General features: G+C 33.0%; 1 protein-coding gene across 1 annotated transcript; it reads right to left on the minus strand.

Annotated features, from left to right (window-relative positions):
- Window positions 1–14,801: 14,801 nt before the first annotated feature.
- LOC139481288 (plectin-like) lies at window positions 14,802–25,218 on the minus strand. Its single transcript, XM_071264476.1, has 2 exons — window positions 25,096–25,218; window positions 14,802–18,238 (listed from the first exon to the last, which is right to left on the minus strand). The coding sequence occupies exons 1-2, from the start codon at window positions 25,136–25,138 to the stop codon at window positions 15,087–15,089; spliced, it is 3,195 nt and encodes a 1,064-aa protein (XP_071120577.1). The 5' UTR covers window positions 25,139–25,218; the 3' UTR covers window positions 14,802–15,086.
- Between the last annotated feature and the right edge of the window lie 74 nt (window positions 25,219–25,292).

Raw genomic sequence — 25,292 nt, forward strand, 5'->3', positions numbered from 1 at the left:
TTGAATTATTTTGTAGTACATGTACAATGATATTTGTTTATGAAAAAATTGAGTCAGAAATTATTGTGAGGTTTTATTAATGTCAATAATTCGACTTGGTGAATTTCGTTATAATAAGAATCTGCATTCTGATATCGGAAACACATACATGCATGAAGCTTTTCCTGAAATTTTATTAATTAATTACTCGTTTTTGTAAAGTTTTCAAAAATGCCAATAATAAATGCATGCAATAATTTCTGAATTACAGTAGTTTATTTTAAAATAAGAAAGGTGGGAAGCCAGTTGTCAGTAAGTTTCTATATATGCAGTTATTGTTAAAAAAATATTCTATACATCTTTAGAAATTTATCAATGAAATATATGCTCACATATTCAATTCACAAAATGATGTTATACTTTTCAAGGAAATTACATAGTTTTTACAAGGTGCAGGAATCTAATATCTGTTTTAAAGATATAAATGATTTCATTGATAAAGTCATCTTTAAAAATTGGGAGTTTTCTTCCTTTGTCCATAATTGTAGTTGAATCTACTAGTACTGCAACCAATGCTTTATACCATGCAATATTTACTTCCCACGGATAAATTAAAGTAATCTTTACCATTCAGTGCTTACAAGCACTTTGATTAGTGTTCTATCTCTTATAATCTCAAAACTATTTTAAGTAGATGGTTGAATAGGGAAATAAATATCTACAAATAAGTAAACATAACTGATTTTGTCCTTATTGAATTTCTTGCTAATTAATGACTGTGTTAACCAAAATCTTACAATTTTGCCTATATCTAATAAACTATAAAATATAGATAAACACTTAAGTAGCAAAAATGACCTGCAAGACAAGATGCACAAATAATGCAGGAATTGTAAGTAGACTCTTGTTAGGAGGGATTGCCCTTAAATAACCAATTCTTTACCTTTTTATTATGCCTCACCTACGATAGTAGAAGGCATTATGTTTTCTGGTCTGTGCGTCCGTCTGTCCGTTCGTCCGTCCGTTCGTCCGTCCGTCTGTCCGTTCGTTCGTCCGTCCGTCTGTCCCGCTTCAGGTTAAAGTTTTTGGTCAAGGTAGTTTTTGATGAAGTTTTAAGTCCAATCGACTTCAAACTTAGTACACATGTCCCCTATGATATGATCTTTCTAATTTTAATGCCAAATTAGAGTTTTTACCCCAATTTCACGGTCCACTGAACATCGAAAATGATAGTGCGATTGGGGCATTCGTGTACTGAGGACACATTCTTGTTTGGGAGTGTATTTAGACAAAAAATATAGAAGATAGAAGGAAATAAGCTGAAAAAAGATTAGCCATACAAGATGAATGAAAAATAAAATTTTTGACAAAATTTCAATTCTTGTCCACAATGTTGGAGAGAAGCCATTGACGAATATGCACATATACATAGGTGAGCAACAGTTTTTTTTAGAGCATCTACTTTTCAGTTTTTGTGAGAAATATGTGTTCTGTATCTGATTTATATCGAATCATTCCACGGGTAAATACTTGCACCTGTCCTAAGTCAGGAATCTGATGTACAGTAGTTGTTGTTTGTTTATGTAATTTATACTTGTTTCTCGTTTCTTGTTTTTTTATATAGATTAGACCTTTGGTTTTCCCGAATGGTTTTACACTAGTAATTTTGGGGCCCTTTAAAGCTTGTTGTTCGGTGTGAGCCAAGGCTCCATGTTGAAGGCTGTACCTTGACCTATATAGAGTGGTTTACTTTTATAAATTGTTATTTGGATGGAGAATTGTCTCATTGGCACTCATACCACATCTTCCTATATCTATCTAATACTAATCTTTGACATACTAGGTTCATGGTTTTGAGATCAGCATTTAAATTTCAGGATTGGACCTGTTCACATATATTATAAGCAAGGAATTGTATATTTAAATATACAATTCCTTGTTATAAGTGATGGGAAAATATATTGTGTTTTGGATAATTATCCATCTGTTAGAGTACAACTTATACTGATATTTAAATAAGAAGATAAAGTATGATGGCCAAATGCAACAACTCTCCACTAGAGATCAAATGACACAGAAATTAACTACAATGATCTAAGCCCATACCACATAGTTATAAAAGCCGTCAAATGACAAAATTAATGCTAAACAATTTAAACGACAAAAACTAACGGCCTTATTTACGTACAAAATAATGAACGAAGGGCAAATATATTAAATACGTTGTAGCATCAAACGACAACTATTAAATGACAGGCTCCTGACTTGACAAAATGTTCATGGTTTATTGATCAAGGTCTCTTTTTCGTGATAAAAACAACAAATTAAATTGGAAAACAATGCAAAAAAATAAATAATAAACAGACTCAAAATGACAAGCAACGGTATATTAGACACAACATAGTTGAAAGAACATATATAAGATATCATGTCATCATTGTAAACTTTCTTCTCTCAGACCATCCAGATATAACGAATACAAACTAATTGAATTGTGTTATACAGAATATACGCACTTGTTTGTTCAAAATGAATCCACAGGTAGAAATTTTAAGAACTCAATTGTTACTGTCTCTTTTATGCATCATGAAGTTATAAACTTATTGTATAAAAAAGGAAATATGGTATTCCTGCCGATAAAACAACTATCCACCAAATTTCAACCGAAGTTGGTGTAAGCAATTACAGGCAACCGTATGCTGTTCAAAAACGAAAAAACCTATACGGTAAAGTCGGTTTTGAAAGTCCCCGACATGAAAAAACAAAATTGACTTACGGCCATATTAATATCCAAACAATTTACGAAAAACAAAAATGAGCAGACACGAACCTCTGACAATAACTAAACTATAGAGTCCTGACTAGGACAGGTACAAATAGAATGTTGAGGCGGTGAACTAGTCTTTTTTTGTTTTTGGTATGTATAAGTACCCGTCCACGTCCACTCTGTGTTTTTAAACGACCGCAAAAAAAAAAATTGCGGTCGTATATTGGTATGACGTTGGCGTCGTCGTGGTCGTCGTCCGAAGACACATTGGTTTTCGTACTATAACTTTAGTTTAATTAAATAGAAATCTATGAAAAAACACAAGGTTTATGACCACAAAAGGAAGGTTGGGATTGATTTTAGGAGTTTTGGACCGAACAGTTTAGGAATTAGGGGCCAAAAAAGGGCTTAGATAAGCATTTTTCTTGGTTTTCGCACAATAAAACCCAAAGGGTCCAAAATTAAACTTTTACGGTTTGATTTCATCAAAAATTTTATAATTGGGGTTCAGTTTGATATGCCGACTCTAACTGTGTATGTAGATTCTTAATTTTTGGTCCCGTTTTCAAATTGGTCTACATTAAGGTTAAAAGGGTCCAAAATTAAACTTAATTTGATTTTAACAAAAAAATGAAGTCTTGGGGCTCTTTGATATGCTGAATCTAAACATGAACTTAGATTTATGATTATGGGTTCAGTTTTCAAGTTTGTCCAAATCGTGGTCCAAAATTAAACGTTGTTTGATATAAAAAAAAATTAAATCCCTGGGGTTCTTTGATATGCTGAATCTAAACATGTATTTTTATTTTGATTATAGGCCCAGTTTTCAAGTTGGTCCAAATCGTGGTCCAAAATTAAACTTTGTTTGATTTCAACAAAAATGAATATATGGGGTTCTTTGGTATATGCTGAATCTAACCATGTATTTAAATTTTTGATATTTGGGCCCTGTTATCCAATTGGTCCACATTGAGGTCTAAAGGGTCCAAAATTGAACTTTATTTGATTTCATGAAAAAATGAATTCTTAGGGTTCTTTGATATGCTAAATCTAACCATGTATTTAGATTTGGGATATTGGACTATAATAGGTAAATGTCCAATTTAAGATTTTAAAGTTTTTTAGTTTAAGTTTTTAGACCACATTCATTCTGTGTCAGAAACCTATGTTGTGTCAACTATTTAATCACAATCCAAATTCAGAGCTGTATCAAGCTTGAATGTTGTGTCCATACTTGCCCAAACTGTTTAGGGTTCGAACTCTGCGGTCGTATAAAGCTGCGCCCTGCGGAGCATCTGGTTGTAAGATGTACCTATACATTTTATTTGTATACATCTGATAAGTTCAGACTTTTTCAACTGGTCTTAATAGTTTGTTCCATGTTGTTCTGTTACAAAATTGTCCCATTTTAAAGGATGGGGCTCCCTTCTACCCGGGGCACCCCCTTTCTCATTTCTCCCGCCCCTCTTATCCTTTATCCTACCCATTTCTCTTATATATAGGAAGCTCATTTTAAAAGAAATCGATCAAATGTCTTGTTTTATTTTTATGGCTCGTCCCCGTCTTGTCCTTTTACAAGATAGAAGTGTTGTTTCTTCTGCTTCAAGAAACCTCAAAAACGTTTTCACTAACTGTCTGTTAAGCTGTTTGTTTGCATTGAATTTGTTATTCTTATGCACGCCGTTTAACGATGATTTTTTTAAAGTATAAATCCAAATTATAAAAACGCAGGATAATGTGTGAAAAAACAGGAAATTTTGTGTCACATTTGGTTCAATTTCATTAAGAAACTCATTCGTTTAAAGATAGTTGCCGAAAAACGCTGCTTGCAAAATAGAAAAATAAAATTCATTTTGAAAAGCGATATAATTTAGCGTAAAATGCATAGTACAAGCAGCTTATGAAAATTGGATAGAAAATACTGAAAATAGTTTGTTAGAAAGTAATTAACAAAGAAGAATAATTAAATTGTCTTTGAACATGGTTATTTTGCTGCACAACTTTCCCTAGGCTATGTTCCAAGTGTAATGAGTTTCTGAATATGATTGGATTGTACAGAAAATATGAATCGAAGCTTCTAAAAAAATAACTTTAAACACTGTAATCGTATAAGCACAGTTTACACTTGACATATCGGAATGAGGGAAAAGTTAACAAAGGCTTGACATTTGGGGATGTCAGCACTGTTAATGTGCACCCGTTTGGACGAAATGAAATTAGAACATTCAGATCTCGTTACATATTTTTCTTTCAAAAACAAATTATTGCTCGAAATTTACAATCACATGATTCATTAAAAAAAACCAGTGACCAACAGTAAATGAATAATCAGTGCTTTGATGAAAGAAAGCCCAGAAAAGCGCTTCAAGAAAAAAAAATTAAAGAGATATGTTTGTTTACCAATATTTCTTAAAACAACAGAAACAACATTTTAACATAATCTTTATTTAGATTCGTGTTGATTTACACTGTGTGTATTTAGGGATGGTGTATTTTGTTGTTTGAGTTGTAATTGATACATGTACACTTGAGATTTGCCATCCCACTATGAACTGCCTATTCAAAAATAAATTGTTCACCAAATGCCTTGTAAAATAGAACATAAGCATGCATTTACTGATTTACCCGTGTCTATTTGACTTCCCGTCTCTATCTTATTTCTTATTGCTATATATCTCTTTTAGCTTCAACTTTACATTATGTACCTGGTGCTAGTATATACCAAAAGGGCGCATATTGTCTTTTTTTTTGGTAAACGACATGTTGCTAAATTTGGCATTTTGAAATTATTATATAAAGGCACGTAGAGCACTTAGTCTGTTTACTCCTTCTATAGTGTACAATTTCAAGGTGGCACTTTTATAATGCGACTAGTGGTTTGCCGAGTATATATAGAGAATATTCTCAGAATTGTTTTTATTGTACAATTTTTCACGAATGACAGAATGTTGAACTTCGTCTTTTCAAATGTAATTTTGAATACAGTATATACTATATTAAAAATTCGCATTATTTTATCTATGACTTTTACAACTTATGGAATGTTTTTTTTTTATGGCTGCATTACAAATGTGTCTTTTAGACACAACTCTTTTTCATATTGTATTGTTTTTCGTCCTGAACATGCCTGAAATATTTGCCACCGGACATTTTGAGGCTTCAAATCAATCAATTTAAATTGAACTTGAAAATCACTGTTTACAAATCAATTTTTTGAAGCACTTTGTCCATGCATGGAAGTAGTGACATTACCTTTGTCTAGTTTGGTAGGATTAAGATATAGATATGGTTTTTTTTTATCCTTGTAGAATAAAAAAGAAATTTATTTACAGATCCCGTAATATATTTTTTCAATACCACCGAGTAAAAACAATGTTACTCTATATTCAGTAACGTCATCTTTTTCTGCCAAATTTTATGCATATCGGTAAACTTTGAAGCAATGTATCTAAAAAAAAACCCACAAGTATTATGGCATGTGTTTCTATACATGCAATTTATACGAAATTGTATTTGAAGAGCTCAAGTCCTTAAAGGTTCAAAGGGGGTGGGACTATCCACAATATATGATCAATTAATTCAATATGGTTAGTCTGGATCACTTTTATAACTCGAATGTCAGCTCCAGTTATATTCTATATTTTAAACAGTTTCTTGGAAGGTTTGTCCGGAGAAGGCAATATCAAGAAATAAATGATAAAAGTAGTCTAGATATTTTCTCAAAATATAATTTTGCACAAGGAAGGCAACCCTATTTGTTGAACTTGCTGGACTTGAAGTCTGCAAGATTAAAATTGTTAATACGTACAAATTGTTTACATGTGAACAAAGTGACTTTAAGTCTTGTATAGGATGAATCTTAGCAAGAGTCCCACTTGCCAAATATGTTTGTGTAATTCTCACGAGTCCATTGAACATTTACTATTAGAGTGTTCTGGATTCTCTTCAATCCGAAATAAATATGAATGTGATATAAATGAATATATAAGTTTTACTTTCCCGGGCCTCTGCTTCACAGAGTTATCATCCTTCGATAAAATACCAATACCAATTGGTGATTGTTTTTATCAGGTTGATCCCTATATCAGTAAAAATTTGGATTGTTAATGCAAACAAATGTTGAGTGAAATGTACTCTAAGAGACAATTGGTTTTGGAACCTAAACTTTAAATGTTATTTGTTTTACGTTACTTTTAGTTTAGCTCATATTTTTATATTGTACATACTGTGACGTTACGCACGGTATTGGTGCCACTTATCGTTACACGACGTTCCCTAATAAAACGACGATTTTGACGTTGTTCCGGGGAAAGTTTCAAACGTTGACCTTATATTCTACTCATGTGAAAATGCCAGAAGACGTCTCCTATCTTTGCTAGTGAAATTGTAAATATTTCGTTTCTTGTTTCTCACGGTCTCGCGGTCTCTTTTCCCCAATTACACGTTTATATATGTTTGTTGTAATTTGGTAATTTTGCTCCCTCAATTAATATTCAAATGCTTCTTGATTTGTCTTTGGTTATGTGAAAGATGTAGGTAGTATATCGCAAGCTATTTTTTCTTCTCATAATCTTATTTTATCAACACTTTAATCCTGGGACTATTATACTAACGTTAATATAAAAGTTCAAGAATTTGGTTTTATTTAATTTTTCTTAAACAGTGACTTATAATTACATCATAATTCATATTATTTATTTTAACGTATAAGTAAGTCCACAATCTTAACATCAATCCCGATTTTATGGAAAATGTTAACTTTATCATTATTTCAAAAATCTCTAACAAAAAACTTTATAAAATGTGCATCATGTTTGAAAAAGAAATATGTGCTCTTATGCTGCCGTTGCCAACTTTCAATGATTTAAAGTTGGTCGGGGTCTAAATTTTTTTTTAAAAAGAAAACGTTTTCTTTGATTAATTTTTTTAAATCAGGATTGTTTTACCAGGCAAATAATTAAGAAAATTCATGTTATGTAGGAATTTACACATTTTGCACATAAATCAGGCCGTTAGTTTTCTCGTTTGAATTGTTTTACATTTGTCATTTCGGAGCTTTTCATAGATGACTATAAGGTAAGGGTTTTGCTCATTGTTGTTTGCATATAGAAATTATTAATTGGTCTTATACGGCCGCATCTTCTACTTTATTGTGAAAATGAGAACCGTGATTTTGTATTGTTTTGTTTTTTCTTTCGGAAACATATTTTGCAAGCTATCCTTTCATCTGATATTTTTTCACAAACTCAAGCTTTAAGAAATGGTCGGCAATCAATATTATTTTTTTTTAAATATTTGAAATTATAGAATTTGGCAAAGTATGGAAAACTTTTACACAGACCAATACCTTAGCTACATCACAGATTACCAGCAGGTCGAAATCCGATTTTGAATAATACATTTTTTTTACTAGATGTGATTTTTTTAAGTAACTGCTATATGTCATATTTACATAGATTAGTGTTTTCTCAAGCGAACAACTATGGACCATCAGGAATGCATTTCATGCATTTTTTATCATACTATACAATATTTTTGGTTCCGCGCTTCCATTTTCAACATATAACTGAGTATCGGTTTACACAAAATCTTCTTTGACATTCATCTGATTATTTTTATGTTTTCGGTTTCAATCTTTTTGGTTTCGTTTTTACATTGTTTTAAAAGTTTAATCAAAGTACTGAAGTACTGAACCTCGGATGACCGCAAGTTCTTGTGGATGGTCACAAGCACTTGTCTCAGAAAAAAAATCACATTTCTATACCGGAAAACTGAGGTTTATGTACAGAGATATATTTTTTCTGAGACAAGTTCGTGAGGGAATGATGAATAAATTACAAGGAATTCAACTTCACTGCTTTAATATCTATTATATTGTGGTGATACAAATACGTATACTCTGGTTTGTTGTTTAAATTATATTTATAATTGTATATAGTAGTTACATGTATGTATAATTTTCATCCAATTGTATATCATTCTATTCTACGATTCTAATAAAAGTGCAGTACAAGTGCATGGTGGACACTCTTCTATAACAATTCGATGTTTCCAATAGATTGGATTTGAGTAGACATTCATATTTTCAAAAAAACAACTTTCTTGTGATATTCTTCCGCATGCGTTAACACAACTTTTCTGTACGTGTACATTTTTCAAAGCATAGAAATATTTGTAACGACATAATATTTTCGTATTATAAATTTCTGTTCTTATGAGTATTCATTGAAGAAGTGAATTTATAACAAGCGATAAGAAATGTTATTTTGCACTCGATGATATGTTAATGCATATTAAACGAAAACTTTATTTTATATAGATCAGACCATATCATGAAATTATTTTATGCCAAATATGCAAGAAAATTCGTATACAGTTTAACGTTATTATAACGCGAACGTCAAATTACGGTTACGGGGACATTTCATTGGACATCTTAGATCCTTTCGGATTTTTTAACTGCAACTCAAACAAAAGTACATGTCATATCATTTTAAAGGAAATTAAATGAATTTTCCATTCATATCAGTTAACAGGTGTTAAAAAATTGAGATATAGTAGAATTTCGTTTGATAAAAAGCCTCTGAATTATTCTTTGTGTTATTTTGTCAATCGGGACATTTTATTGGACACGGGGAAAATGACGATGTTTTTAAAATAAGACCGCAGTTACTTAATGATGACTTCAGTTAGCTTCTTCGGGACATGTATAATTTTTCTGATATTATTAAAATCCATTTTCGTCCGTAATATCTTATGAAAGTGAAGACAGAAAAAAAATTACGGGTTGAGCTGCTAATTGGGACATTTTTTCTCTTTTTTATTTAAACTCTTTTGACGATCTTCCTTCCCTTAAAGTTAAAAACGTCTGTTACTTCATTTTAAGTTAAATGTATACAAAACAATTGCAAAATTTTTAACCATTCTACTTACTACTGAATCCGCACTGGGATTTTAAAGACTCACATAAAACAAAATTGTAACAGCGGGACACCCTTGAAATGACGTTAAAGGCATCGAAATGAGCAAAGTTTTTCATTAAAAAATAGACAAAGCACAAAATCATCTATGTTATTGATTTCTGTAGTTTATTTCCTTTCGAATGATATGCATAACATGGATATTTATTGTATAGGATAAGAGCTTGAATTTGATTAACCCGCCTTCTAACCCATATTTCCAAAGTGACACCAATATCGTGCGCAACGTCTGTTTATTTCTCTTATGTATGATGATGTCTTATTTTACATCTTAAAGGGGTTTGAGCGCTCAAAAACATATTTAACCCGACTTCTTTCTTTATGTGCCTGTCTAAAGTGAGAAGCCTGTAATCATACAATTTTTGGTTTTCTTATTGTTAAAGGCTACGCGGTTGCCTATCATCCACGTTATTTGGACTTTAGTAGAAAGTTGTCTAAATGGCAATCATACCACATCTTCTTAAACACTGTGTATCATCGCCACCGGAAATTGGGTACTAACGAAGCGGAGAGAAATAGAAAAAAAAGTAAACAAGTTAAGAATTCATCCAATTTAAAGCATTTCCACTCATTTGATGAGGGTGCCGCTTAAGAAATGATTTTCTGATATATAATTCTTTAAATTATTAGGCCGATAAGAACAAAATTAATTCAAGATTTTGTGTAATACCCCAAAACTTGCCACTTAGTACCGGAAAATTTCGAGGTCGATCGTCCTCTGTCGCTCCATTCTCAAGATATTGAACTGTTTTTCATTATTTTTCTAGACACATTTTTATATTATTATAGTGTGGCATTATATTTACTGAAATTTGTTGTCAAAAACATGTTTTTTAAAGAATATGGACAAAAACATTGTTTGTTTGTTGTACGGCGAATTGCAGAACGTTGTACGGCGAATTGCAAAATAACAACTTTTGTGTGTACGGCGTCTTGCAATATATCATATTTTTAAGAGGAAATTAATCACTGTTTAGATAAAATCAAGTGACGATATTTTGTTGATATCAAAGCTTTACAGGCTTATAAATATACAAAATGTCTAACTTATCAAATATTATTAAATACATGCCGTTAATTCAGTTCAGAAGGCCTCTGTTGCGTACCGCTTTTCGATTTTGTACAAAAAGGTTTTTTCAACCATATTATCCTAAATACATTTATATATCGTTATACTACTAGCGACTGTTGTCTTTTTGTTTTAGTGTAAATTCAATAAAATAAACCGTCCATTCATCGTTTGTTGGTGCTAGCTTTAAAAAAACAGTGGAGATGTGGTATGATAGCAAATAAGATAACTATCCATCAGGATAAAATAAAGTATATGCTATCGTACGGCCTTCAACAACGAAAACTCCTACGAAAACTCGTACCTTATATAGCTGAGACTACTATAACAGTTATAGTAGTCTCAGCTTGTAGTCTCAGCTTGTAGTCGGCTATAAAAAGCACTGACAGAAAAATGTGGAAGGACTCAACAAGAAAACTAACGGCCTTACTTATATACAGTGTAACACTGAAACAATTTATGAAAACAACAAATAAGATAGAGATGAAGCAACGAAAATCACCGAACCACAGGATCGAAAATTCGGACAGGCAAAATTAAGAAAATACTTTGTTTTCATCGAAAGTAAGGAGAAAAAAATCGTGAATTGCATTTCGAATTAATTTTCTTGTCTGTTTCTTTTTGAAAATATATAATTTGTATACATCTTAAATGCTGTGAAGCAAATGGTATTTCTATCTAATGCATTTTATCTAATGCATAATTAGATGGGGGGGGGGGGGGGGGGGGGAGGGGTCCGTTAACATGTTAACAACACCTCGATTTTGGCAAAAACTGTTAACAACAAATTTTAAATGCTGATAAGAGTTAACAGCAACTTTAATTTACTTTTTCCAAACGAACTCAAAAGCAATGAAAAGGGGAAGTGCATATATTTTCAATGTATACAAAAGTTTGAAAACCACTGTACAAAGTCGCAGAAATGCCAAGCTCCATAAGGAATCTTATATAAAGCTGACTAATTTTCAGAAGACACACGCAAGTACCATATTTTTTTATTGACACATGGACAGACAATTAAACGGATGGAAAAACAGACGGAGTGATTGACTCCAAGAAAAATGACCATGTCATGAATAATCGAAAATGCTTCAAAAAGCAAAAGGGAGGCTTCTTCTGGTTATGTATATTGTTGAGTAAATGTTTTATGTCAATCAGTCGTAGCAACTTGGGTTATCGTCATGACGTAGGAAAGTAAAACAGAATGAGTGAATACTATAGGGCGGGGGCTCTTATAAATTATGGTTACATCTCAGTCAGGGTTTTTCATACGACTCATTGCTTACATGATTTTATTAAAAGGAATTACATCTCCAAGTCCTAATTAAGAACTGTGAGCTAAAATAAAAATCTACATCATTAGCAATTTGACATCAATTTGAGAACCAAGTCCTCATTTTTCGGCCTCTTCTACCAGGCCACACTGTTCAGTTATTTTACGAATTGCAAATTGAAAAGGTACTTTATTTTTCACAATTCCGTCCAGGTACTCTGGGTCAATATAACTTATCAAACATTTCATATACATCTCAATTATTTTCATCATAGGACTGACCACGGTTTCAGCTGGATAAGAAGTGGCCTTTCCTTTTAACGTTTTGGATACATTACAAATAGAAGCCAGATATAACTACATTGGTTAGACGTATAAAGAGGGGCATGAGATATCCCTAAACATGTTTAACACTGCCGCATTTGTTGCACCTGCATGTCCGTAACCTTTGCTACATTTGTATATAGTCTTGTATTTATTTCATTTTTTAAATTTTGGTTCATTTATATGTTTCAAGAACAAACATTGAACTTCTACCCCCTTTTTGTAGTTAAATGATTGCTCACTTAGGAGACAGCTTCAGGTATATCAATACACAAGTACAAGTTTAGTTTCGCATTATAGCCATGGTGAATTTTCTAAATATGAAAGTTTTTGTACAATTGAATTGATTTTGGATATTTGGATAATAGTATATCCTTCCTAGTGGGTTTATATGAACATTTAGATTGTTTTTAGCATGTTTTATAAGCCATTTTTCAGTTTGAACGTCCATACGTTCCTATCCGTACCGCCATAGATTTAGAAATTTTGTATTGTTTTTCAACAAAGATTTGACGCTCGATCTTTTCAATTCAATTTTATGGAAAAAACAGCAGAAATGCATATGATTTTTTTTTACCTTTTGATAGATATATGTCTATGGTTTCAGGAAAGGTATCACTCTTATTGATTGAAATTTTCCTTCGGACCAAATTTTTGAGATCTTTGTGACATGTTCAACCCCCTATTTTGCAATATTTGGTATCAAATAAATGCTGGTTGTTGCCATGGTTACACAAAAAAAAAGATTATATTTCACCATTATTACTATTGGAAATCAAATTTATGGACGATTCTCTTTCCATAAATATACACATGCATAACTCAAATAGTAAGCCTTATTTATTAGGAAGGAAGGGAAAGAGGGTGTTTAAAAATTATGAGTGTTAATTCTAAGTTTTTTGTCCTATCTGTGAATTAACACCACACCCTAGTGCATAATTTTCTCGTTGCGTTGGGTTGTTTCTTCTATATATTTGGTCGGGCTTCTGTTTATCTGACATTTTCCTCATTTCCATTCTCAATTTTATCAAGGATTTACTATACTCAAATATTTTTTAAAGATATGTACAGTTACATATATGCTGTTTGTCACTCCTTTGTGAAAGCAACAGAGATGGACAGCAAATTTTAATGTGATTCTTGTAAATAACAGTTAACAAATAAACAGTTAACAACATTGCAAATTTTAACAAAACAGATTACAAACAGTGGGTTAAAAACAGTTAACAGTTTTCAAAATTTATCAGTGAAATAACAATTTAAAACAAATTAAAACCTTGAAAAGGACAAAAACAGTTGAACATAAAAGGGTACCCCACCCCCCTTAACTATTTGAACTTAATACTTCATTTTCTTTGAAAGGACGGTAAATAACTATTCTATAATTAGCAAGTTGCCATACAGTTGAAAACAAGTTGCCATACAGTAAATTTGTCAACACGAGCAAGTTGCCGTACACTAGACTTTATTTCTTATGGTCTATATTCTTTAAAATACATCTTTTTGACAGCAAATTTCAGTGAATATGATGCCACACTATAATAATCTAAAAACGTGTTTGGAAAAATAATGAAAAACAGTTCAATATCTTCAGAAGGGGGCGACAGAGGACGATCGACCTCGAAATTGTCCGGTACTAAGTGGCAAGTTTTGGAGTATTACACAAAATCTTGTATTAATTTTGTACTTATCGGCTTAATAATATAAAGAATTATATATCAGAAAATCAATTCTTAAGCGGCATCCTCATCAAATGAGTAGAAATGCTTTAAATTGGATGAATTCTTAACTTGTTTACTTTTTTTTCTATTTCTCTCCGCTTCGTTAGTACCCAATTTCCGGTGGCGATGATACACAGTGTTAAAACCCTCCCCCTCTGAAATTCTTAAATGTGGAATATTGTTCGTAGTAATAAGGTATACTAAATTTTCTCGGCATCACTTGATTTTATTTAAATTTTTAATGATTTCACTTGTAAGTACATGTACATTTGTATTCATAATACAAGAATCAGTAAATGTAGCTCAGTTGGTTGACTTATACAATCATTATGGATAAACATACAAGAAACAAAATCAAACAAACAAAAAACATTGAAAAAATAACAAGCCAATAAAAACCAAAAAAAAAACCAAAACATTAACAAAACAAAATAAAAGCACTATTAAACAAAATCATTAAGGCTGTGAAATCCATCAACTACATGCACACTCATTTGTTCAATTCCACACCCATCTAGAAAAAATAAAACGTAAAAATTAAAATTTGAAACACCGAGTAAAAATTATAAAAGTGATCAAATATATACCTTTCTGATACAGAACATTTAAGATTTATATTAAACAGAAATTTAACAAAATTGCCTTACACAGATATTCGTTATTCTACTTATTTCATAGAATATAAGAAAAAGAAGATGTGGTATGATTGCCAATGAGACAACTGTCCACAAGAGACCAAAATAACACAGACATTAACAACTATAGGTCATCGTACAACCTTCAACAATGAGCAAAGAGAAGTTAATATTTCAAGAATGAAACTTAATTTGTTTAACTAAATTCAAACATCTGTCATTTTTTATTTCTACTTTGATAAACATCCACAAAAGTCATCTTACATATTGAGTAAAACTTGTAAATTTCCAGAAGTTTTTACTTATAATTGACATTAAGGATATGATTGGACTTAGATTTAACGTTTCCTCCTCAACCCATCTTCTAAATCAACGTTGACTGATTTGACAGAAGGTGCTGCTTCACGTTTCTTTCTCAAACCATCTTCTAGATCGACATTGACGGATTTGACAGACGGTGCTGCTTCACGTTTCTTTCTCAAACCATCTTCTAGATCGACATTGACTGATTTGACAGACGGTGCTGCTTCACGTTTCTTTCTCAAACCATCTTCTAGATCGACATTGACTGATTTGACAGACGGTGCTGCTTCACGTTTCTTTCTCAAACCATCTTCTAGATCGACATTGACGGATTTGACAGACGGTGCTGCTTCACGTTTCTTTCTCAAACCATCTTCTAGATCGACATTGACTGATTTGACAGACGGTGCTGCTTCACGTTTCTTTCTCAAACCATTTTCTAGATCGACATTGACTGATTTGACAGACGGTGCTGCTTCACGTTTCTTTCTCAAACCATTTTCTAGATCGACATTGACTGATTTGACAGACGGTGCTGCTTCACGTTTCTTTCTCAAACCATTTTCTAGATCGACATTGACGGATTTGACAGACGGTGCTGCTTCCCGTTTCTTTCTCAAACCATTTTCTAGATCGACATTGACTGATTTGACAGACGGTGCTGCTTCCCGTTTCTTTCTCAAACCATCTTCTAGATCGACATTGACTGATTTGACAGACGGTGCTGCTTCCCGTTTCTTTCTCAAACCATCTTCTAGATCGACATTGACTGATTTGACAGACGGTGCTGCTTCACGTTTCTTTCTCAAACCATTTTCTAGATCGACATTGACAGATTTAACTGACGGTGCTGCTTCACGTTTCTTTCTCAAACCATCTTCTAAATCGACATTGACTGATTTGACAGACGGTGCTGCTTCACGTTTCTTTCTCAAACCATCTTCTAGATCGACATTGACGGATTTGACAGACGGTGCTGCTTCACGTTTCTTTCTCAAACCATCTTCTAAATCGACGTTGACGGATTTGACAGACGGTGCTGCTTCACGTTTCTTTCTCAAACCATCTTCTAGATCGACATTGACTGATTTGACAGACAGTGCTGCTTCACGTTTCTTTCTCAAACCATTTTCTAGATCGACATTGACTGATTTGACAGACGGTGCTGCTTCACGTTTCTTTCTCAAACCATTTTCTAGATCGACATTGACGGATTTGACAGACGGTGCTGCTTCCCGTTTCTTTCTCAAACCATTTTCTAGATCGACATTGACTGATTTGACAGACGGTGCTGCTTCCCGTTTCTTTCTCAAACCATCTTCTAGATCGACATTGACTGATTTGACAGACGGTGCTGCTTCCCGTTTCTTTCTCAAACCATCTTCTAGATCGACATTGACTGATTTGACAGACGGTGCTGCTTCACGTTTCTTTCTCAAACCATTTTCTAGATCGACATTGACAGATTTAACTGACGGTGCTGCTTCACGTTTCTTTCTCAAACCATCTTCTAAATCGACATTGACTGATTTGACAGACGGTGCTGCTTCACGTTTCTTTCTCAAACCATCTTCTAGATCGACATTGACGGATTTGACAGACGGTGCTGCTTCACGTTTCTTTCTCAAACCATCTTCTAAATCGACGTTGACGGATTTGACAGACGGTGCTGCTTCACGTTTCTTTCTCAAACCATCTTCTAGATCGACATTGACGGATTTGACAGACGGTGCTGCTTCACGTTTCTTTCTCAAACCATCTTCTAGATCGACATTGACGGATTTGACAGACGGTGCTGCTTCACGTTTCCTTCTCAAACCATCTTCTAGATCGACATTGACGGATTTGACAGACGGTGCTGCTTCACGTTTTTTTCTCAAACCATCTTCTAGATCGACATTGACGGATTTGACTGACGGTGCTGCTTCACGTTTCTTTCTCAAACCATCTTCTAAATCGACATTGACTGATTTGACAGACGGTGCTGCTTCACGTTTTCTCCTTAAACCATCTTCTAGATCGACATTTACTGATTTGACAGACGGTGCTGCTTCACGTTTCTTTCTCAAACCATCTTCTAGATCGACATTGACTGATTTGACAGACGGTGCTGCTTCACGTTTCCTTCTCAAACCATCTTCTAGATCGACATTGACGGATTTGACAGACGGTGCTGCTTCACGTTTTTTTCTCAAACCATCTTCTAGATCGACATTGACGGATTTGACTGACGGTGCTGCTTCACGTTTCTTTCTCAAACCATCTTCTAAATCGACATTGACTGATTTGACAGACGGTGCTGCTTCACGTTTTCTCCTTAAACCATCTTCTAGATCGACATTTACTGATTTGACAGACGGTGCTGCTTCCCGTTTCTTTCTCAAACCATCTTCTAGATCGACATTGACGGATTTGACAGACGGTGCTGCTTCACGTTTCTTTCTCAAACCATCTTCTAAATCGACGTTGACGGATTTGACAGACGGGGCTGCTTCACGTTTCTTTCTCAAACCATCTTCTAAATCGACGTTTACTGATTTGACAGACGGTGCTGCTTCACGTTTCTTTCTCAAACCCTCTTCTAGATCGACATTGACGGATTTAACCGACGGTGCTGCTTCACGTTTCTTTCTCAAACCATCTTCTAGATCGACATTGACAGATTTGACAGACGGTGCTGCTTCACGTTTCTTTCTCAAACCATCTTCTAGATCGACATTGACTGATTTGACAGACGGTGCTGCTTCCCGTTTCTTTCTCAAACCATTTTCTAGATCGACATTGACGGATTTGACAGACGGTGCTGCTTCACGTTTCTTTCTCAAACCATCTTCTAGATCGACATTGACTGATTTGACAGACGGTGCTGCTTCCCGTTTCTTTCTCAAACCATCTTCTAAATCGACATTGACGGATTTGACAGACGGTGCTGCTTCACGTTTCTTTCTCAAACCATCTTCTAAATCGACATTGACTGATTTGACAGACGGTGCTGCTTCACGTTTCTTTCTCAAACCATCTTCTAGATCGACATTGACGGATTTGACAGACGGTGCTGCTTCACGTTTCTTTCTCAAACCATCTTCTAAATCGACATTGACTGATTTGACAGCCGGTACTGCTTCCCGTTTTTTCCTTAAACCATTGTCTAAACCAAGTGGAACGGATTTAACAGCATGTATAACACCTGGAAACAAATGTCAATATAATACTTCCATGGTCTGATTATGAATGTTTTGAATAATGATCATAAACAAGTTGCTTTCTTTAAAAAATTTGTAAGGGTTCCACGGAACCCAGTGTCTCGCCTACTTCTGCTGTTAATGGCAGACTCAACAAAAATGAGGAAAAACATCAATAAAAATTTCCCTCTCGATACTGTCTTTTGATTGAAAGAAGCTTTCAAGTTTGGTAAAAAATTCAGGATAGTTTATGAATCTAATAAATGTTTTATAAACTTTAACTGCAGACTGTATGTAATGTTAACTGGAAGAAAAACTAAGTCCATTTATAAGTAAAATACGGAAAAAGTGAATTTTTTTTTTACAAATTTAGCTTCTGAATAATATCTTATGATCAGAAACAAGCTTTTGTCTAAGTTTGGTAGAAATCCAGGATAGTCTAAGAACATTATAAAAATTTTAAAAACTTAAACCACAGAGTGAATGTTTTGTTTCTGGCAAAAAAACTAAGTCCATTTATAAGTAAAATACGGAAAAGTGGAAATTTATTTTTACAAAATTTTCTTCTTGATACTATCTTATGATCATAAACAAGCTTCTGTCCAAGTTTGGTACAAATCAAGGATAGTTTATGAAAGTTATTAAAATTTTAAAAACTTTAACCACAGAGTGAATGTAATGTTTCCTCGCAGAAAAACTAAGTCCATTTATAAGTAAAATACGGAAAAAATGGAATTTTATTTTTACAAAATTTACTTCTGGATACTTTCTTATGATCATAAACAAGCTTCTGTCCAAGTTTGGTAGAAATTCAGTATAGTTTAAGAAAGTTATTAAAATTTCAAAAACTTTAACCACAGAGTGAATATTTGTGGACGCCGCCGACGACGACGACGCCGACGACGACGGAATGTAGGATCGCTTAGTCTCGCTTTTTCGACAAAAGTCGAAGGCTCGACAAAAAAGAAATGCAATCGTAAACCCAAAATGCATGTTTGGTATTAAATATTAGATATTTTTTAAGAAAATAGGTTTCTAGGCTTAATAACAAATTAATGATTTTTGTGCTTATAAAAAAGAAATGCAATACGTGAAACTTAATAGCTGTTTTTATTGGAATTTGAGATACACAACAGCCTGTGTTTGATTTTGCTTTTTCCACCTGCCCACCCGTGCCCACTCTAGCTATAATCTCTTTTTTTATAAAAATATTGATTACAAATGCTTATCTGCTTTTTTCAAGTGATTGTACTTGCATGTTTTTTTTTTAGATTAAACAAAAGGAACTACATGCCCACTCCTATGGGTGGGCAGAGTGGACAAGGTAGAATTTTTGCCCACCCGGTGCCCACTCCTTTGGTGGGCCGGTAGACAAAGCAGAATCAACCTGAGCTGTAGTGTATGTTCATAGTTATTTGAACAAGGAAAATTCACAATTATGAAAATTGTAAGGTGTTCCTTTTATATTTGAACATGTTCTTTCATTAACTTTTAAAAAGTGTCTTTTACATGGTATAGTTACATTAATGTTTTATGGTATGTATGTAAGATTTTTTAAAACAGGTATATTCATAAGCACATGTTTTAGTCAGAAGCATGTTGTTTGAATTCTTATAACAGTGTTTTTTGGTACACTTAGTAGGATGCAGTTCAAAGTGAGCCAAATATTGAAGGCTGTATTATAACCTGTTATTCCTTACTTTAACTACACTGTATCTTACTGGAGAGTTCTCTTTGGTATTCCTACCACTTTAAAAAACACATTTTCTCTCTGACATTTGATTATTTCATTAGAATAATCTAAATATTTAAATTGAACTGAAGTAGCCTCGTAGGTTTCTTATATTGACCTATCCTTCTTCTCTTATACTAGTCTAGTCATTTGGGTGCACTGTATAACCTACTGATCACTGAGATGGTTTGTATATTGAAAGAAAACAATGCAACCTGTAAATTTACATTTTGCCTAATTGTACCACATTGTGTCTTGAAAGGGAGTTGTGTCAATAACATTCATACCACATCTTCTGAATTTTAAAGCGAATCTGTTTTGAATGAAAAATTAATTGATTTCCAATATTGATTTTTTTTTAACTCAAACCAGTTGAATCTAGAGAAAGTAATCTCCAATTATATATGTCATTCAATGTCAAGTTTCTTGGTGTTTCTATGTTTGTTCAGTGTGAGCCAAGGCTATGTCCGTGTTGACCCTTCAAGGACGTACATTGACCTATAATGGTTTATTTTATTAAATTGTCATTAGAATGGAGAGTTGTCTCATTGGCACTCACACCACATCTTCCTATATATTTTAAATGAAAGAAAAAGTAAATGCAAAAAACAAAGCAATTTAATACCAATAATTTTATTTTAAACAAACATGGCAAGTTTATTTAAGATAATACAAAAGCTCTGGTATAACAAAATAATAAAGATTTATATAGCCTTTCAAAATTAAGAATCTTTTGAAACTTTCAGACACATACAATGTATCAATTTATATGCAAAGATATTACTTGAACCATGGAAGTATTAATACTTCCATGCTTGAACAAACTTTGATTTTGAAATTTGAAATTAATTGGAAAAGTGTTTAAGTAAGAAATTGGCTAAGATATTGATTTTTTTAACCGGTTAAGAAACCCTTTTCTCTGACAAATTAATCATAATTAAGAAATAAACTCAACATAACACTCAACAATTAAAGTAAGGTTCAATTATATATTTACACTTATTTTATCAATACTTTAACCTTAAAGATTAGGTATGTTTTAGCATTTTATAATTTTTATCTTTATATATTTCTAGGATTAAGTGCTTGTGCATAATAAAACGGACTTATCTTTCTCGAAATCCAACTCCAACCTCATCGTTGGTCAGCTGGGGACTAACACTAACGGAATGAGAACTTATACTTGTTAATAATTGAACAAATTATAATTAAATAAGTAGTATCATCTGTATTTTACCTGGGTTTACCTGTCAAAAAAATGCGCGCAATTGTAATCAAAAGACGCGCGCAAACGTAATGATTTTTGCGCGCAAATGTAATGGTAATGCGCGCAAACGTAATGCATCGATCTGCATCTGTCATCACTCGGTATCTGAAAATAGACATTTGGTATCTTATCGCTGACCCTATTAAGTCTACCGAAATTGCATGCATGATTAATTTTAAGATTTATGATTAAAGCGGCATTTTTAGGGTGCAATTGTTTCTAACTAAAGTTTTGAAAACGTTTTGAGGCGTTTGTTGTTATTTTCTAACTGCTATAGAAGTAGAAACAGCGTTTAATAATTCTTTTCTGACCCTATTTGAACTTTCAATAATTCATGCTCATGTTGTTGAAAAACATACTTTTATAAACGTAGGAAAAATTAATCTTAAACAGGTTGAAGTTAGAAACAAATTAATGTTTGCATGTAATGTATTAACAAACGAAAAACGAAAATTTGCATAGTCAAGTGTCTTTTTTTTAATATATTTTAGTTGTAGGTTTCCGTTTTATTTTATTTTTTCATATTCAATATCTATTTAATTACATTTTTAATAACCATTTTTTTTATTATTAAAGTTGCAATAATTAATCACAAAAAATAACTGTAATTTAATCATATGCAAGAAAGACTTCCCTTTAATTTCAGTATAAAAAAATAAATAGCTTGCTTTTTACATCATGTACATCTTCCCTAAACTTAAAATCTAAAATAAAATGCTACAATACTTTTTTTAAAGATTGTATTTTTAATTATTCTCGTTCAGAATATAAATCGCATTGTTTACATGAAATCTGATCTAAACACAGCTGGTTTCAACGTTTGACTCTAATTAAAATACACGCATGTAGGTTAATATTAGCAGCTTGTAATCGTGTGCAAGGAAACATTATATCATAATAAATTTCAGATCATACGTAAAATATCTCTATAGCAACTTAAGATGCTAATGCTTATTCAACAGATTAGTTAGCTATTGCGCATGTATTTGAAAGGTGGTCATATAGAAAGAACAGAAGTGTTTCGAATAACATCCGGTGTTCCGAAAGACTACATATATCGTCCAATATATACTGCGTAAACCCTCAGTATGGGTCTATTTACAAAGCAGAAGAAGCATGTCATCGTTTTTTTTATAATTCATCAGCATCTTTATTTAAAGTGCAGTTATATTTATACAATGCAATGCCACTTCATCACTGAATACGTACATCTATCATGTCTATCGAAATAGAATGGGATAAAAAGGGATAAAAAAAAAAATGCTTTTCTAATATTTTTTTATAAATCTCTTCTTGACCAATTTCAACGAGGTTTTGACGTAAGATTTTTGATTTTTGGTCCGGTTTTAAATTGGCCCACAGGGTCCAAAATAAAACTTGAGGTTCTTTCGTAGGCTGAATCCATACATGATTGTGTTGGTTTTTTTTTTGGTCCATTTAACAAGTTTGTGGGATCCTAACTGTCAAGAAATATATTCTTTTGAATTTCAACAATAATTGAATATTTGGGGTACTTTGGCATGCTGAATTTTACCGTGTTTTTAATTTTGGGATTTTGGTATTTTGGGCCAAATTATCGAAATGGTTTGGGAGAGATACATAGCTGTGTATCGTCATGTTAGTTATTCGATAAAGCTTGACAAAGCTTATTTAGTTTGACAAAATGTTCGCTACACCGCGTCTCATTCATTCTTTATTTTTAGGGGTGAATATATCCGACCACTTTCACTAATACATATCTACCGATCAACCGTGATAAATTGTCTGAGCCTTCTGCAAGCAAAATTCCCGGCGTTTCCTATTCAATACTAGTATGTACTTTCATTGTTTAGTGGCAGTTCAAGGGTCATTGACCTTTTTTTCATGCCGGATGGCAACTATTACAGGGCCTATCTAAAAAAAATTACTGTCAAATGATTGTTCTCGGCCTGAACATGCATGTCAATAATATTTGCCACTGGACATCACGCAAAATTGAAATATTGTAAGTACTTTATGATATGTTACTTGTATTATTATTATACCCCCGCTTTGAAAAAAGGGGGGTATACTGTTTTACCTCTGTCTGTCCTTCCGTCAGTCCGTCAGTCCGTCAGTCTGTCAGTCAGTTCGTCCGTCCCATGAATATTTTTCGTCACATTTTTCTCAGGAACTACACTACCAGGATTTCTGAAATTTGGTTTCAGGCTTGATATAAGTCAGCTATACTGTGTGATGCGTTTTCAGATTCATCACTCGACAACTTCCTGTTGACCGAACACTTGTATCATTTTTTACACCTGATAGCAAATGCATATTTGGACGGGGGTATCATCAGTGAGCAGAAGCTCGCAGTTTCACTTGTTTTTAGGACTATCAGGAGGAATGTAGGTTTAACTGATGGGATTATTCTTTTGAAATCAAAAGTATTTATTTAAAAAAGTTGTTAAATTATTTCATGTCAGACTATTTGGGGTATTGGACTATCATAAGGTGTCGGACTAATGGGACGTCGGACTATTGGGTTGTCGCACCAATGTGGTGTCGGACTAATGGAACATCTGAATAACGAGGCTGCCCCGATTTATGATACTTAATTTCTTCCTTTGTGTATTTTTTCCGAGAATTTTCAATCCCTTGCAATGGCAACACAAGCAATTTATTGTATCTTGTTTGAAATAAATTAGCGGCTAAATTTTTCTCATGGGAGATTAAAAATTTCTGATTTTACCACGATTGTGTCAAATACTATAGTAATTTATTCGAGTTCCCAACCTTCCATAAACGAAGTGAAAAATGGACTTAGATTGAGTCAGACTCTCAAAATGGAAGATATAAATATAGCAGACTGCAGTTGTCAATTTTCTTTTGTAGACGTCGACTATAAACTTTACCTTTAAATTAGTAACATAATGGAATTTAAGACTAATGCTTTTTTATTCCCCTATTCCCCTCGTTTTTCGAGACTTTTCTATCTTTTTCAATACAACATATGCAATTTCTTGTATTTTGGACATGTTTTGGTGTCAATTGAAAGTAGACCCAGGGTTGCGTTCAATATATTAGCGGCTACGTAGATGTATGACTATTGAACGTGTAGCTAGCCTAGCAGCTACGTAGATATTAATAGCAGCTAGGCTAGCTACACGTTCAATAGTCATAAATCTACGTAGCACTATGTAGCATTATTTAGCTGCTTCGATGTTAAACACAACCCCGTTGAAAAATGCTGAAATCGCTGAAATTGTGTTGACGTCATGAAAAATTGATGAAAATCGCCAAAATCGTGTTGACGTCATGGAAAATTGATGAAAATCGTGAAAATCATGATGACGTCGTGGAAACGATGAAAATCGTAATGATGTTGTGAAAAAATGATGAAACTCGCAGAATTAAATGGAGCTTAATTGACTATTAAAATGTTAATAGTCACTTAATTGTCTATTAGTTAATAGTATCCTTAAAAGTGATTCGTGCAACGCTATTAAATCACTCTATTAACTAATTGTCAATTAGATATTTAATAGTCTATTAGAAGTTAATAGTCTATTAACTTAATAGACGTTTGTGCAACCCAGTCCAGGGGTTTAGGGGTTTACGCAATGAGTTTTGACATGTTAGTTATGTTGATCGACCTCAGAATTTTAAAATCTTAGTTTCAGATCAACATTTGTACTTTTTTTTCATTACATAAAGATTTTGTACTGGTACAGGGCTTTATCATTTCATTATTTGTTAAAAAGTAACATTAACTGTAACTAGGGCCATATAAAAGTATGATTTATTTCTCTAATTAATTGACATTCTATAAGAGACATTTTTTAAACTATATTTTCTTTTAATAAACTTTTTATAGTTCTCATAGAAAGTCAAAATGTACTTACAAATCATAATCGCACAAAAACCAATCAGTGACCTGGAATTCATTGTTAACAGAGTAGACAAACAGTGTTGAATCAGCTTCAATGCACAGTTATCTTGTAATGTAGATGCTCTATATTGTAAAGTTGATACCTATATATACTAAAGTTCCACCGAAAAAAAACAACATATAAAGACATGATGATTAATAACACATATG

Source organism: Mytilus edulis, chromosome 7, assembly GCF_963676685.1.
Source record: "Mytilus edulis chromosome 7, xbMytEdul2.2, whole genome shotgun sequence".
NCBI lineage: Eukaryota > Metazoa > Mollusca > Bivalvia > Mytilida > Mytilidae > Mytilus > Mytilus edulis.

Coding starts and splice junctions, on each gene's coding strand:
- LOC139481288 (XM_071264476.1), bottom strand. CDS start 25,138: ATGAATTCCAGGTCACTGATTGGTTTTTGTGCGATTATGATTT. Junction 18,239..25,095: donor TTTTTGTGCGATTATGATTT/GTAAGTACATTT, acceptor ATTTGTTTCCAG/GTGTTATACATGCTGTTAAA.